Below are 15,767 nucleotides of genomic sequence, written 5' to 3'. Positions count from 1 at the left end.
TAACGCCAGTGTACGGCAGCGTCACAGCGCCCTCTGATGGCGACAGTCGCGTAGCGCTCCGGCAGGAACTGATTCAGCAGCGGCGCGTTTACGCTCTTGAGTCACTCCAGCGCTGCCGACTGTCGGGATGTGACCCCGGAACAGGACGCCTCCTTATACACAACACAGCTCTCAAATACAACAAAAACGACAGAATCCTGGACCAGGAGAGGTAAGCCATCAAAGCGGAGGTGTTTGAAAAAATTACGCCCCAAAACGAGGCGCGAACTGAAGCGGTTTTACGGTTTTCTGTTGCTAGCGAGCTAATGTGTGTGTGTGTATGTGAATGGGAATTGTGGGAACTTCATTCAGGGCTTTGTTACAGCCCCACTGTCCGGTTTGCCTATTAAAACACACCCTGTATCTTACGCACACTAACTTTTCTCCTTTAAACACCATAGTCACAGATAAAAGAGAGTTTGTTTGACTGACATTCTTCATTTTAAAGATATATGAAAGATATGTGCGCGCGTTTTGCCACAGGAAGAGAGAAGAGGACTGGAGTGATTCCAGTCCGCTAACTGTCTGCAGTAGTTCTTCAGTGTTAGACGGATACTTTGTACGCTTAAAATCAAATTGTAATCTCATTTGCATATTAATGACGTTTATTATCAGTACACGTTGTACTGTTGTTTACATAAATTGCTTTTAACCCTCTTTCAGCAGAAGAATCTGCTGCTGTGAATGCACAGATATGTTTGAATAGTCATTGTGATTGCAGATCCTTTATTTAATGTTTTTAATGAAGAAAAATCAGTGCAACACTTTTATGCTGAGTTCTTGTGTTTGCTTGCATCTGTTTAATATTTATAGGTTTATTTGATCATCTTAGTTCAGAAAGAATCTCAGTCACTTGTGCCACATTATCATGTCTTAGTGGCAATGATAGCCTATTTTTAGTCTCTCCACACCCTAAACTCATTGTGAATACAGAATACATCTGTCAGCTGCAGTGTGGCTCACATTCGGCTATGAAACTGGCAGTCTGCCTTTAGTGGGCACTTGAACAACGCCAGGCTTCGAGAGCTGACGGGACAGGGCAGGGCAGGGCCAGCTACTTGTGAACTTGGAAGTGAAACTGTTTTTCTTCAGTCTTCACATTCTCCTGAGGGATTCTGGCTCTTTGAATTCGAGAGAGATGGTTCCCCTCCTCTACGGCAGGGGGGCAGGTGCGGCTCATGGACCGTTCAACCTCTGCGTCCCGAAGGGAGATCATCAGCTGCCTTTGAGCTACAAGCTCAGACCTCCTGCCAAGCCAAGCTTCAACACATTTCTTTTTTTTGTTGTTGTTGGGGAGCCCAGCCCCCCGGTGTCTCTTGGCATCCCCCTACCCCCTCTCTTTTCTGTCCGTCAGACACAACACAGGCTGGGTTTATGCCTTACAGGCCTGCTTCTACATGATCAAGGCCGGAATCCAGGCTTAAATCAGCTTCGTTGGCTGCAAATGTGGTTTCTTTCTTTTGCAATTAGCAAAATCCTTTTTGGCTCACTTAAGTTTTCATTTATTGACTTTCTTTGACTTTGAAGATGACAACTTTAGTTTACCTATTAACAGTCTCAGTTCTTTTTGGGATTTTTTTTTTTAACATTTTATATAAGTATATATTAATTGAATATACATTCTTTTTGCATCTACCTGATTTTAATCTTCAATCCCAGACAAATTAGCCACATTTTATGAGGACAGGCCTGACTTTCTATATTGAAATATAGTGTTTGAGCCCATTTAGTCGAAGTTTTCCTAAATCATATTATGGAGAGAATTGTCTTGTCATTTCACGTAGCTGTATATTTCCGACAGTCGATGCAGCAGTGATCCCAAAGGGAGCTTCCCACTGCAGTGGATTTTGTATTGTGATTCATGACAAGTGCTTTGGTGCATAACAACCATCTTGTGAAACGCTTATACTAGACGGATTTGAATACTGCGATGATGCATTGACAAAATAAGCCTAGAAAGCTTCAGTAATGTTTAAACCACTTCAAGCCTTGTCATAAAAAGTTAATTCTGATTTACTTAAAGGGTTAGTTCACCCCAAAATGAAAGTTCTTTCATCATTTACTCACCCTCAAGTTGTTCCAAACCATAGACTGTAAAAAAAAAAGATGGATGACGCGACACCGCTTCCTTCCATTGTAATGAACTGAATGTAAAATGTTACGCAAAAACAGTCTGGAGCCTGGGCATGTGCAGAAGGAATCGTCAGTGGAGCCCGGAGGCGGAGTCGCGGTATCAAACTTCCGCCCACTTCTGCGTCATCATTGATGTATTTTAAATAGGCTATATAAATTATACACAATTTAAAATTCTACCTATAAAATAATAGGCTATTCTGTTTCTAGAGCAATAATATTTTTGAAACGGCAAATTCAGTAGATAAACTCAATATAATATGCCACTAGAAACAACTCTAAAATGTCAGAAACCATTTTAAATCAACTTGAACTAACGTTACAGGAGATCGATTGCTGTAGACAGTGCTCTACAATTAATTAGAGTAGGCTATCATTAGTTTTGTCCTGCTAATTATTATTTTATACCCATAAAAATAATTAGTAACTGCCAGATAATGATATCACCTGCTTTTTCCCGTCATGGCTAACGCTAGGCGTGTTATCTTAGCTAATAACATTTATTAATTAGCTTATAAAGCCCATATTTAACGTTACCGAAAAAAGCTCAGTGATCCGTCAGATCCTGTAGGTCGGTTAGTACAGTTTACTGCTGAACAACTCATTTTGTCGGTGTGAAATAACAAAGAAATCGAAAATTAATAGTAATCTCCCCTCGAAGCTCCGACAGTCATCAGAGAAGCTGTCAATCACAACTGTCAATCATGATGACACGCCACGTTTCTATAGCATCCAATTGCTAGCTAAAATCAAACTTGTCACAAAAACGAACAATTAAATATGTATCAGTGTGATAACAACTACCTTAAATGACCAAAACCATCTTTCGGAAAATTTTATTTGAAGCGTAATTTATTTTTTTTATTTTGACTCAAGTCCCGTTCGTTTGCATGGAGAGGGCGAGGTTTATGACCTGTACTGCGTCCAGCCTTCAGGGGGCGATCAAAGAGCCCGCAGCTTCACTTTTCAGGACGTATGAGGCACACCTGTTCCAAACCTGTGTGAATTTCTTTCTTTTGCTGAACACAACAGTTGACTTCCATAGTATTTTTCCCTCACCATACTATGGAAGTCAGTGGGACCCATCAACTATTTGGTTACACATATTCTTCAAAATATCATCTTTTGTGTTCAGCAGAAGAAAGAAATTCATACAGGTTTGGAACAACTTGAGGGTGAGTAAATGATGACAGAATTTTCATTTTTGGGTGAACTTTATCTTTAATGTGAATTGAATAAAGGTTTAATTTTTGACTTAAACTGTGCATACTAGGCCAAAGTATTCCAAAGTGTCATTTCTAGAATGTTCTGATTTGATCTTTAACTATTTAGAAATTTATTGTTAGCCAAAATCATGCAAGAAAGTGTAATAGTGAAATTAATTTACTGTACTGATTTTGAATATTCAGGGATTGCATTGCATTGCTGGGTCATGCATTGCTAACAAGTCATGGCCTAGTTATCAGTCATCTGGCTGCCTCATCTCTATTGTTGTCAAATACAGTAGCTATTGTTTCCCCACTGTAAATGTGAACAGATAGTTTCCCATCATATCTGCTGGCAAACATAGCACAAAAACAACTCAAGCAAGACTTAAAATAAAGAAATAAAGTCTGTACTTTGGTTATATATTGGCAAAACATTTTAATTATTTCACCATATTTTCTGCTAAAATCACCTCTATCTGTCTTTTGACAAATAGTAGACTGGAAAGTCAAGGGAGAGAAGGGGAAATAAGGTCACTCAGGACAGGTCTGGTTGTAATTATAATCTGACTTACTGGATTCTGATGGGTCCGGTTAGTTTTTGGTCATGTAGATGGATTTCAGTTTAGTCAAGGGTTGGTGGTTGAGAGCCATAAAACAGATCTTACTCTGCTGCTTCACAATTCTCACAAACGAAACTGAAAAAAATGTTTCTGGTAAGGATGACTTGTTCACTGACAGGAGTTCAATTAGTTTTGGGGCAGTTGGTCCCATCCAATAATTCTTCAAGACAGCATTGCCTGTTTTCTCTGAACATCTCAAGATCCATAGAAAAACCCATTCTTTTTTTTTTTTTTTTAATTTCCAGTTTGAGTTGAAACTTTTATGTTTTGAGGAGCTGAATTAGTTCTGGTCAACAGAAGGATTTTGATTGCTTTTCATACATTTCAAGGCTAAAAGACCCAAACATCATACCATAATTTCTAAACCATGTGCATTTGTAAAGGAGTTGGTCCTCCCTATCTTCCTCTCTTCTGGGAAGGCTTTCCACTAGATGTTGGAACACAGCTGCAGGGAATTGCTGCCATTTCAACATGAGCATCAATGTTTGTCATAATGCTTTTTTCATATTATAAAGAGTAGGGCATTGTGCAAATTCAGATATTTCATACTGACCTTATGCAAAAGATGTTTCTTGATGTTTCTGAATGAATTTCTGATGCATGATTTCTGTCACATGTTCAAACAATTGAGGAATCTTTCTCTGCAAGCAGTTTGTGAGGATTCAAATGACTTGATGAGTCTATAAATAGAACTGCTATCTGGATTGTGGATATCCTTCCAGAGCTTCTGCACCTTCCCTACATGGATAGTGGCAGGAGTCACTGATGAACAGATCTTTTGCAGTATCGTTGCTTTGACTCGATGGAATGAGCTTGCACCAGTGACCAAACAAGACTAAATCACTTTGACTTTATCTGCTTTTAAAACAAGCACTCTATTGTTGTGATTTGACTTAAGGCCCAATTAAACTGTGGAAACCAAATGCCACTAACTTGAGCCTCAGTGCAGCTTGGGTCATGACTGAACCAGAGGATAGGTGTTCTATATTTAGCTGACTGCCCAAAGGACCCATCGTCACATGATTTGACATCTTCCACTGTGAAATCAGGCAATGTCTAAAATGACATCTGGTGGCTATAAAACTGATTAGATTCATGTTTTTGCTTGGATTCTTTGTGGAAAAAAATAGATTGAAGTTGTAGCTTGTTGCAGAGTGTGTGTGGAATATGGAGCGATGAGTGTACAATTATTTTTTTTTAAATTAGTTATTCATACTGATTATATTTAATTATGTCTTCTAGGGATATCCTATAGAATTTCCTACATGATTCCCATATTTATTCTAATTTAAAGGTTTTAAATAGGGTTTTTTTTTTTTTTTTTTTTTAACCAGGTTATAAGTGTGTTATATGTTGATGCCTGATTCTCTTAAAGCAGAGTTTCCTAAACAGGGGTTTGTGATTATTGTGATAAAAATGCAGATGCTTAATAAAATATTTGTATTTATGCTTTATTTAATTTATTATTTATATTTTATAAGTTTATTAAATATTTATTGTATATTAAATATTATTATATGAGTATTTAATACATTGTATTACTCAAGTTTGCCACGATTATAGGCTTTGATGCTCATATCGCGTTAAATGATAAATGATTAAATGATAAATAAATAAATATATGTTTAATCAAATGTAATATGAATAATAAAAACAGACATATTCAACATGAAAAGATGCTGTAAATATTTTATACCCTGGGTAAATAATTTAGGACACCGTTTTGGGAACCCCTGGCTAAAGCATGTACAATTTTAGATTGCAGCTTCATTGTGAACACAGTTTATTTTTAAAGCAACTGACAGAACATTATAGTCCATAATATTGGTTATCTGCCCTCTATAAGTATGTATTTATTTAGTCAGATTTCCAATCAGTCAACCAATCAATCAATCAATCATAAAGCACTTTAAAAACTGTAAAAGCATTAAAAATACATAAATAAGTGAATAATACTTATAAAACTACTCTTGAAATGCCGGCGAGTACAAATAGGTCTTAAGACGTGATTTGAACATCTGTACAGAAGTTGAAGAACGCACAGAAAAAGGAAGATCATTCCATAGTCTAGGAAAAATAAAGGTTCTGAAAGAGGGTTTTTGAAGTGATGCCATAGAAGAACCATTATTGGTTCCCCAAAGAACCTTTTACTTAATGGTTCTTTAAAGAACCAGTGTGAAGAACATTTTTATAATCTACAGAACCTTTTTCCACTTTAAAGAACCTTTTGTCCGATGGAAATGTTCCGTGGATGTTAAACTTTCTTCATGGAACCATCAATGCCAATAAAGAACCTTTATTTTTAAGAGTAAGACGTGTACTTGGAATCGTAAGCACAATCTGTGAGTTCGACCAGAGCGATCTTGTGGAGTCAAAACCATGGATGTACTCTGGAGCCAAACCATTGATGGCTTTAAAAGCGAATAACAGAATTTTAAACTCAATTCGTTGTTTAATTGGTAGCCTGTGGAGAGAGACTAAAATTGGAGTTATATGGTCAGATTTCAAATGTTCCATAACCTCTTCTTTTCCAAATTAGTTTTTCCTAAATGTACCTGTTTTATATTTTTAAGTCATCTTGTGTTGTGGCGTGGCTTGATTATCAAATGATAATGAATAATTTACAGTCTGTCATCCACATATTTTATGAAATCTGCAGACTTGCTCAAACAAAACACCTGCTCCAGAGCTGGAGTTTGCTACACATCTAAAGCCCTGAAAGATTATGAGGCATTTTTTTTAGCGTTTCATACTCACAGTCTTGGAATGATAAAGTAATGGTGTTGTTATGCACAGGCTTTTCTTGGGTGTTTGTGGCAGAGTTGAGCTGCAGTGAGTCTGCCTGCTGTCTGGCCTGTCTCCTCTCCAGCAGGAAGGACAGTCATGATCAAAAGCGAGAGAGGGAGAGCGAACCGTCTCCCCCCTGAAGGTGTGCCTGGTGTCACAGAGCTGCCGAGCTGACGCTCCGGTCCCTCTCGTGTCTTTCATCTGCGAGCACTCCTCATCCCCCCACGGCTGCCAGCGAGACGCAGCAGAATAAAGTGCATGCTTTATTGAATATGAAGCCCTTTTGATGGCACGGCCCTTTGGTGACTGATGAGTCTGTGACTGTAGAGGAAATCTGGGTTAGTTATTTTGCCAGTGTCACCTGTTTCTATACCACTTACATTTAAGTGCCTTGAGAAATTAAAGCTGTTAACATGCCAGATTGGCCATGGGGAGGTACTGTCATTCTTAAAGTCAAGGCTAGACAAATGTATCCATCATGCAATAGAGGGTTGAAGCCGGCTTTTCAATTAAATATAGGCTAACCCCACATCAAACAAGCTGTCAACATGTATTAGAGGCTCTTTGTGCAGATAAGAGGGTGTGAGACATCACAGGCTGGATGTCGCCAAAGGATTCGATCTGACAGATTCACAAAACCCCCATAATGTCATTCATTTTGCTTTATTGTGAGTGCCAGTCTGTGAGTTTTCTTTTTTTTTTCCTTCTTCTTTCCCCCACATGATATTGGTGTGAGATGCATTGTCGCATTGATTATGGATTAGATGGTATGACCAAAGACTGTCTCTTTGTTTACTGTGTTGCAATGCTGTTTCTGGAAAATAACATTTGAGGCATCACATCGTATTGCAAATTCACAGTGTTGCGCATAAGTGTGTGGCTTTCTTCTGTGATTTATGTTCTCTCTTTTTTTTTTTTTTTTTTTTTTTGCTCCTCAAGGTCCTTAAAATTGTTTCACACTGAGTGTAAGTTTGAAAATAGGTCATTAGGAAGTGAGCAAGACGAGGGAAAGCTGGGAGCACTGTTAGATCTTCCATTAAATATGCATGAGGGCCATTTATGATGCTGTCAACCTGCTCCATGATCTGAAGTGTGTTCAGACTTCAGACACTGTCATTCTCCTTAATTAGAAGCTTTCTGCAAAGGTTATGATGGGTTTGATTTTTAAGCCAAATATGTTTGCTAGTTTGTACAGGTAGTAATGGTTTTTCTTCTTTATAATTTGTTTAGTTTAAATAAATGTTACGGAAATTTCCATTTCAGTTCAGATCTAATTCGCATTTTTAGGCCCTCATGCATCATATGTTTTGTAGGAATGTATTCAACTCACGAGTTCTGAAAATAAAATTTGAGAGATGAATAATTGAATGCTCTCTTGCTCTGTGTGCGGTTGCTCAGCAGTGCGTCAGGAGCAGGGGGGATGAACCGAGAGGAAGCCCCTGGCAAGTCTCCTGAGGAGATGTACATCCAGCAGAAGGTGCGGGTGCTGCTCATGCTCAAGAAAATGGGATCAAATGTAAGTGTCAGACCAGTGAGAATAAGACATCTTCTGATGTGCTTTAAAGACGACATGAAATGACATTCGCTTTTAACATAAGTAATGTGACATTTCTGAGTGAAACTATGTTCTGTGAGAAATAATGAAAGCAGGACATGATTGTATCTGTGAGGATTACATTCAGAGCTGGGTAGATTACTTATAAATTGTAGTCAGTTACTGATTACAAATTACCAACTCTATGCATGTTCTGCAAGACTCCCCTTTCTGTTAAACAGATTCTATTGGATTGTCCCGGTTTTAATGCAAGTAGAAAGCTCTTTTATGAAGTTAGTTCATTTAAGGACTTATTTAGTAAGATTTTGCATGAAAAGGTTTTAGAATTTTTATCATATGCTAATTTAAAAAATAGTAATGTAATCTAGATTACTCATTTTAGGTAATGTATTCTGACTGCTTTTTGATTACTTTTGACTTAACTCGTTTATCACATTGATTTGAATAATCTTGTACCGTATTGATATAAAAATACAAAGAGAAAGAAAATATATTCCATTCTTATCAACAACATGAAGTGCATTAAATATTACATTACGTCAAGGTTTCTCAGACTGGGGTTTGTGAGTTTTATGAAAAGCTATTAAGTAATTAAATCATAATTATTAAATAGTAAATATAATCAAAAATAAAACATTTACTAAAAAGATTAAAAAATATTTGTTCATTAACCAACATCAGAGAACCGTGAACTTTTTATTTTTTATTTATTATTGTCTTAATTTTATTATTGACATAACTTATTAACTTAAAGGGATAGTTCACCCAAAAATGAAAATTCTGTCATCATTTATTCACCCTCAGCCTGTTCCAAACCTGTATAAATTTCTTTGTTCTGTTGAACACATAGGAAGATATTTAGAAGAATGTGGGAAACTGAACAGTTTTGGGGCACCATTGACTTCCATAGTATTTTTTTTTTTCCTACTATGGAAGTCAGTGGTGCCCCAAAGCGGCCTGGTTACAAACTTCCTTCAAAATATCTTCCTTTGTGTTCAGCAGAACAAAGAAATTTATACAGGTTTGGAACAACTTGAGGGTGAGTAAATGATGACAGAATTTTCATTTTTGGGTGAAGTATCCCTTTAAAGTCTAAGGGCTTTCTTCAAGAAAATATATTAGGGCAAAAGCTGACAAAAAACATTGCAGATTTTAATATGTTTGAAAGACAAAAGCCTTCCAGAGACAGTAATCCATCGTTAAATGAATCATTGAGTGATAATTCAAATAATAATTTGTGTTTGTCAGGAGCTGATTAAATATGCAATGTTGCAATGTTGAGAAAACACTTCTTAAAAGTGAAATGATTTCTATAAATGCTGTGGGTCTCAGTTTTCAGTGATACTGTAGGCACATGACTAGTGGCTGATCTGTGTTTGCAATTCTACAAACCTGGAATATTTTCCAAACGTATATAAGCAGTAGACTTTTATAGAAAGGAACATTTAAAATATAGCAAAGAAGTAGAATAAATAGATTATAAATATTTTACTGCCATTGTGAGAGTAACATGTAATCAATAGAAAAGTAACTCTAGTCTGATTATGAGTATTTTAAAATGTAATATAATCTATATCTATTACATATATACTATCAAGCACTGATTACATTACATCATTAACAAATATGTTATTGGTTAATATTATTGGTTAATATATAATCTTTCTCTATTGAAATATTGACTATGACATTTTTTTTTTTTTTTTAGAATAACCTACACTGATTGAATAATAATGCAAAATAAGCTGATTATTGTTTGGATATTTATGTTTTCTTTAAAATATAGAAACCAGCTATTGTCTTGAATCTGGTGATCATTTCATTGCTCCTTAAACTGATTTAGCATATGACAGTTTAATGGGATTTTAAAACCTCTGAGTAGTTCTTAACCGGATACTGGCATGCGTTTTCATTGCCATATGTGAATTTATTTATTTTTGTCTCCACCCTTACAGCTGACACCAAACGAGGAAGCTTTTCTGCGGAATTATGCAGGCGTGGTGCATAGCCAGATGAGTCAGTTGCCACAGCACCCTATTGACCAGGGTAAGTCAACATTTACAGCCTGAACCCTGCAGACCAAACCTATGACATCACACCTCCACCCTTTACCACTAACACTATTATTTACTGAGGTAGCCATTGAAAGATTAGAAGAATTATTGTATTTCCTGATTGTTTAGTTCATCATTTGAAATGGTGTCATAAATGTGACATTAATTTATTTATAATAATTTATTCATTAATTATTTATTTTCAAGATCATGCATATATTAGGTTTAACCGATCTATCTGTGTTATTTTTTATATATATATATATATATATATATATATATATATATATATATATATATATATATATATATATATATATAATCACACACCACACACACACAGGACAATGTTGTGCTGTAGTTTATTCCACGAGGGGGCGCTAGCACAACATAAATATTTCAAGTAGGCAGTTTGAATGCTATATATATTGTAGGGTATTTTCCTGTGTTTTTAACTCAGATGATCAGTTGATCTAAAGGTCTTGAGTGAATTAACATCACTTAGTTGCTGTAGTGAGAATGACACCGTAATGCTTAGTCTTACTAAGATGCATTAACTGAGCACCTTGTCATAGTGTTCACGTGCTCTGTGAAATGTGATGTGTTTTTGACAGGGGAAAAATGTTAATGTTGTAAATTACATTAACGTGGTGCATAAAAGAGTGGAGCACACATTTTGTTTTCATTAAATATGCATATAAAGTGCTCTTTTTAGAAGGAGCTTTATAAATAATGCAGTAGCCCAAGAAAGATGGAAATAGATGCGTGTTGTACATCTGGGATTTTTCTTGCTCAGAATCCTTTTTGAGCAGATCTTTGTGTGTGTTTGCTCCAACATTATAAAATCTTCCATCGTTGATGAGCCAACATTTTGATGAGTGGTTTTAAGATGTTGGGATGTGATGTTTCTAGAATAAGAAATGGAAACGGCAGCCCTAAGATGAAAGCGATCTCTGTCTATCCAATGCAGTCTAATGAGGCAGAGATGAAAGGGAGAACGCACTTAATGAACAACACACAATGAAGAATAACCTTTGTTTAATGCACAGACGAGGGCCATCAGGAATATGTAAGGAGAGCTGTGCCAAGATTAGCCGTTTCTATTAGGAGAAACTATGACATCTCATTCTCTGGCATTAGATCTGTGTGAACCCTTAAATAAAGCATGTGCTAAAAATGCTAGCGGTCTGCTGAGGTGAACTGGAATGCGGTTAGTAGTAGTCACTTAAGTTCAAATTAAGTGGATAATGTAGGATCACAACGCAGCTATCTGAGGATTTAGCTAATAGACCTTATTCACAGCAATGCCATCTTTAACAGAAAGAAAGCAAGGCTGTGAGGGATGGACATACGTCTCTTCAATGGGTTGTGCTGTTATTGAATGTGTTTTTGGATTGTAATGCTGTCGAAACACTGCAAAAATATCTTTCCAAGAAATTTCAGCAGACATAAAAACTCTAGACAACATGAGCTGTGGAAAATTCGAGGAGTGATCGAGGAGCTTTATACAGCAGATGCCATTGAAAACACACGAAAAGTCTATCCCTCACAGCCTCACTGTTATGGCACTGTTCTGAATAAGGTCTATGTAATATTGGTGCAAATTGATGGCACTTTAGATCTACACACGATAATGCTTCCTCTTTCACATCAGGCAAAATAGTGCCGCATCTCAGGGGACTGTACCACAGTTGGATGAATTATTTACGTATCCAGCTGTCTCAGAGGAGCCCGTGTTTGCGTCCAACACCTTGGAAAATGAGTCACCCAGTGACTAGTATAGCTTTGCAGATTTGCCTCTCATAATGCTTACAAAAAAGAAAGATTCTATATGGCTTTATATTTAACAGTATTAATGATCTGTAAGCCTCTCACGCTCTAAAAAAATGCTGGGTTAAAAATAACCCAAGTTGGGTCAAAAATGGACAAACCCAGTAACTGGCTAGTTTTATTTAACTCAACTATTGTTTAAATATTACTATATTGCTCGCTTAAAATGAACCCAAAATAGGTTGGAAATTAAAATGTATTATTATGTTTAATAAATGAACATTTAATAATAAATAATAGGGCTGGGACGATAGATCGATTCTCGATCGATACAATGAATCTGGACCGATCCTGATATTTTCTCTCTAATCAATTCTGAGCTTAGTTTTAACAGCAGATGGCGCTCTAGGCTAGTTTTTAACCGCACACTCTTAAATGCTCATGAAGAAGAGTGCTCGTGCATTCGGCTGAGTCATGTAAGTTGTTAAATATACTTGCACCTTGGCTCAGAATGCTCTTACGATGGGAGATTTCTAATTCGCTTTAACCTTTTCGAACTTTATGAATGATTATTTTAGGTTTAAGTGGTGTGTGTAAAGGAACTGGAAGCAAGCAGTGTACGAGCGTTTATAAAGCACGTATAGTAGTGCCATCTGCTGTTTAAAAACTAGGCTTAGAATCAATTCGAGAGAGAATCGCGATACATCGGAAAATATCAGAATCGCTCCAGATTTTTTCGTATATCGCGAACTGAGATTCGATGTATTGTCCCAGCCCTAATAATTAAATAATAAACATTTATTAAATTGCTTATTAATAAATGTTCACCTTTTGATTATTAATGTTGCCTCTAGTAATTATGTGTCTGATTTTTAATTTCTAACCTATTTTGGGTTCATTTTAAGCCGTACAGTAATTTTTAAACAATAGTTGAGTTAAATAAAACTGCCCAGCAGGTTGGATCAAACATTTAACCCAATCTCTGGGTTTATCCATTTTCAACCCAATTTGGGTTATTTTTAACCCAGCATTTTTAGAGTGCAGATTTCTGGGATAATTTCAGTGTTTACTGACGAAAACGAGACAACGACTAAATAAAAATGCGTTTTGAATGACTATAACTATGACTAAAATTTACTCTAATTTTCGTCAACGAATAAAAACAAGACAAATTATAGAGAGGGACGATTTGGGAAGATATCCAGTCAGGACTGCTGTCCTGTGTGGAAGATACGCACATTTGAAGTGTAATGTGCTGATCTAACCGTGGGAAACGCGGCACTGTTGCGCACTCTACAGGCTCGTCCAGCAGCACTTCAGACTGCTTCGCAATTAATGAATAGCGCACATTTATGCCATGCGATTGCTTATAAGCTACTGTTAATAAATTATGACAATGTTTACTACATGATGTTTATATGGTAATATTTTTTAGATGGTTGTAAGAATGCATATTTTATATCCCTCATCTGAACTTAAATGAGCAGCTTGCTACTGCTACAGTGCAGACTGCAGACATTTCAGAATAAGAGTCACGGTGTATTTCGGGATGGTTTATAAGAGCTTTATTTTTTTCTGGTCATTATTGTTATTTTGTTTACACAATAAACTGATTTAATTTAATTTCTATTTAATTCATAGTAAACTACTGTATCTTCTGTCAGGAAGGAAAGACTAAGAACATTATTTGACACATTATTCAATATATTTTACAAGTGTAAGGGTGTTATTATAGTTAGCTAAACCTAAAACCATAAAAAATCTTCATTACTTGAAATAAATGTTAACTGAAATAAAAAATAAATATATAAAAAATGTAAACTTATTTCATCTAGTTTCCAAGCTTTAGCTTAACCTGATGTACTAAAATAACTAAAACATAAATAAAAAACTATATAGACATTTAAAAGCAAAAACTAAAAGACATAAACAGAAAAAATTACTAAAACTTTTAACTAAAATTACAATGAAAGCAGAAAAACTAAAAATCTAATCTAATCAAAATTTAAACAAAAACTATAATAGTACCTCAATGATAAGTGTGTCAGTCCCTGACAAGTACTGAACTGAGCTCGCTTTCATGTCTTTTTGCACTTGAACGGTCAAAACCCATCCGCTTTGAAGAGTAAAGTACAGTTGGTTGTCTTAAGTGAACATAAACAGTTTAGAGAGTATATCAGTGTATTGGATCTGTTATTGTTAGAGAAATGCTTACTTAATGCATTACAATTTAACTAAATTAGATTTTAGTTGATTAAATCAACTGTAGATTTAGTCGACTAAAATTGTATGATATTTAGTTGACTAAAACTGAAAAAATTTCCGATGACTAAAATATGACTAAAACTAAATGGCATTTTAGTCAGAAGACTATGACTAAAACTAAATCAAAATTTGCTGTCAAAATTAACACTGGATAAATTAAAGGGCTGCTCTGCTGTCTGTACACTTAAGAACCATATAAGGATGGGAGTTCATTTGTGTTGGGCACAGTAACACGTTTGTGTGCAGACAAACACATACTGAATAGACTCCGTCTATAGACTCGGACCACTGAGGCTGACCATTTCACTTTCTCAATGGCTATTGTTCTCATGTGTGAATAAACACTTCTGTATTGAACGTTTTTTTTGGCATTATCATGCTGTTGTGAATGCGGTCAGTGTTGATCTCAGTATTTTTCCCAAGCTGGACAGGTTTGATTGATTATCTGACCATGAAGGTGGGATTCACACTATATATAACACAGATACTTGTGTGTAGGCTCTTTTGACTACCCAGAACACCTTAGCCACCGCATACAGTGAGTTTTGCACATGCGACATGATTTCAGTTGTGTACAAATCTAGTATGTTTACTCCTTCAGATGCTTTAAACCTGCCACTTTCCCTGTTTACTAGTCTACGGATTAAACAAATTTGCATTTGGGACCATCTAATTGGCTAATTACCATAGACGCATATTCTAAATTTTGTAATGCACTTTTAATCATATCTAAGGCCTTGAAGTTTAGAGGATGAAACTGGATGGTGGTGTCTGGGGGAGGATGATGGGCGTAGGAGAACTTTGAGAGATTCTTCAGCTCAAAGCTTCATGCCAAGCACACTCATTAAAGTGATAGTTCACCCAAAAATGAAAATTTGATGTTTATCTGCTTACCCCCAGGGCATCCAAGATGTAGGTGACTTTGTTTCTTCAGTAGAACACAAATGATGATTTTTAACTCCAGCCGTTGCAGTCTGTCAGTCGTATAATGCATGTCAATGGGAACAAAATCTATAAGAGTAAAAAAAAACATGCACAGACAAATCCAAATTAAACTCTGCGGCTCGTGACGACACATTGATGTCCTAAGACACGAAACGATCGGTTTGTGCGAGAAACTGAACAGTATTTATATAATTTTTTTTACCCCTAATACACCACTATGTCCAACTACCTTGCGCACGGCATCCGGAGTGTGAGGTGTGTACGCGCTCTGGCGTAGTTTAAAGGATTAGTCCACTTTCAAATAAAATTTCCTGATAATTTACTCACCCCCATGTCATCCAAGATGTTCATGTCTTTCTTTCTTCGGTCGAAAAGAAATTAAGGTTTTTGA

The 15,767-nt window shown here is 36.2% G+C and overlaps 1 protein-coding gene across 2 annotated transcripts in view; it reads left to right on the top strand.

Moving 5' to 3' along the window:
- ctnnbip1 (catenin, beta interacting protein 1) overlaps positions 1 to 15,767 on the top strand; it is a 28,696-nt gene continuing 12,929 nt past the window's right edge. Inside the window, exons 1-3 of one of the 2 annotated variants that reach the window (XM_051880382.1) lie at positions 1 to 211; positions 8,189 to 8,303; positions 10,298 to 10,388. In XM_051880382.1, the coding sequence (XP_051736342.1) occupies positions 8,208 to 8,303; positions 10,298 to 10,388 (187 nt within the window). In that variant the 5' untranslated portion in view covers positions 1 to 211; positions 8,189 to 8,207. Of the gene's footprint in view, positions 212 to 8,185; positions 8,304 to 10,297; positions 10,389 to 15,767 lie in introns of both variants that reach the window. The other variant, XM_051880381.1, reaches the window with a different exon arrangement.

The sequence above is a fragment of the Ctenopharyngodon idella genome, chromosome 22 (genome assembly GCF_019924925.1).
Source record: "Ctenopharyngodon idella isolate HZGC_01 chromosome 22, HZGC01, whole genome shotgun sequence".
Classification (NCBI taxonomy): Eukaryota; Metazoa; Chordata; class Actinopteri; order Cypriniformes; family Xenocyprididae; genus Ctenopharyngodon; species Ctenopharyngodon idella.
Note: the sequence above shows the minus strand (reverse complement) of the source record. Positions and strands in the feature narration are given on the sequence as shown.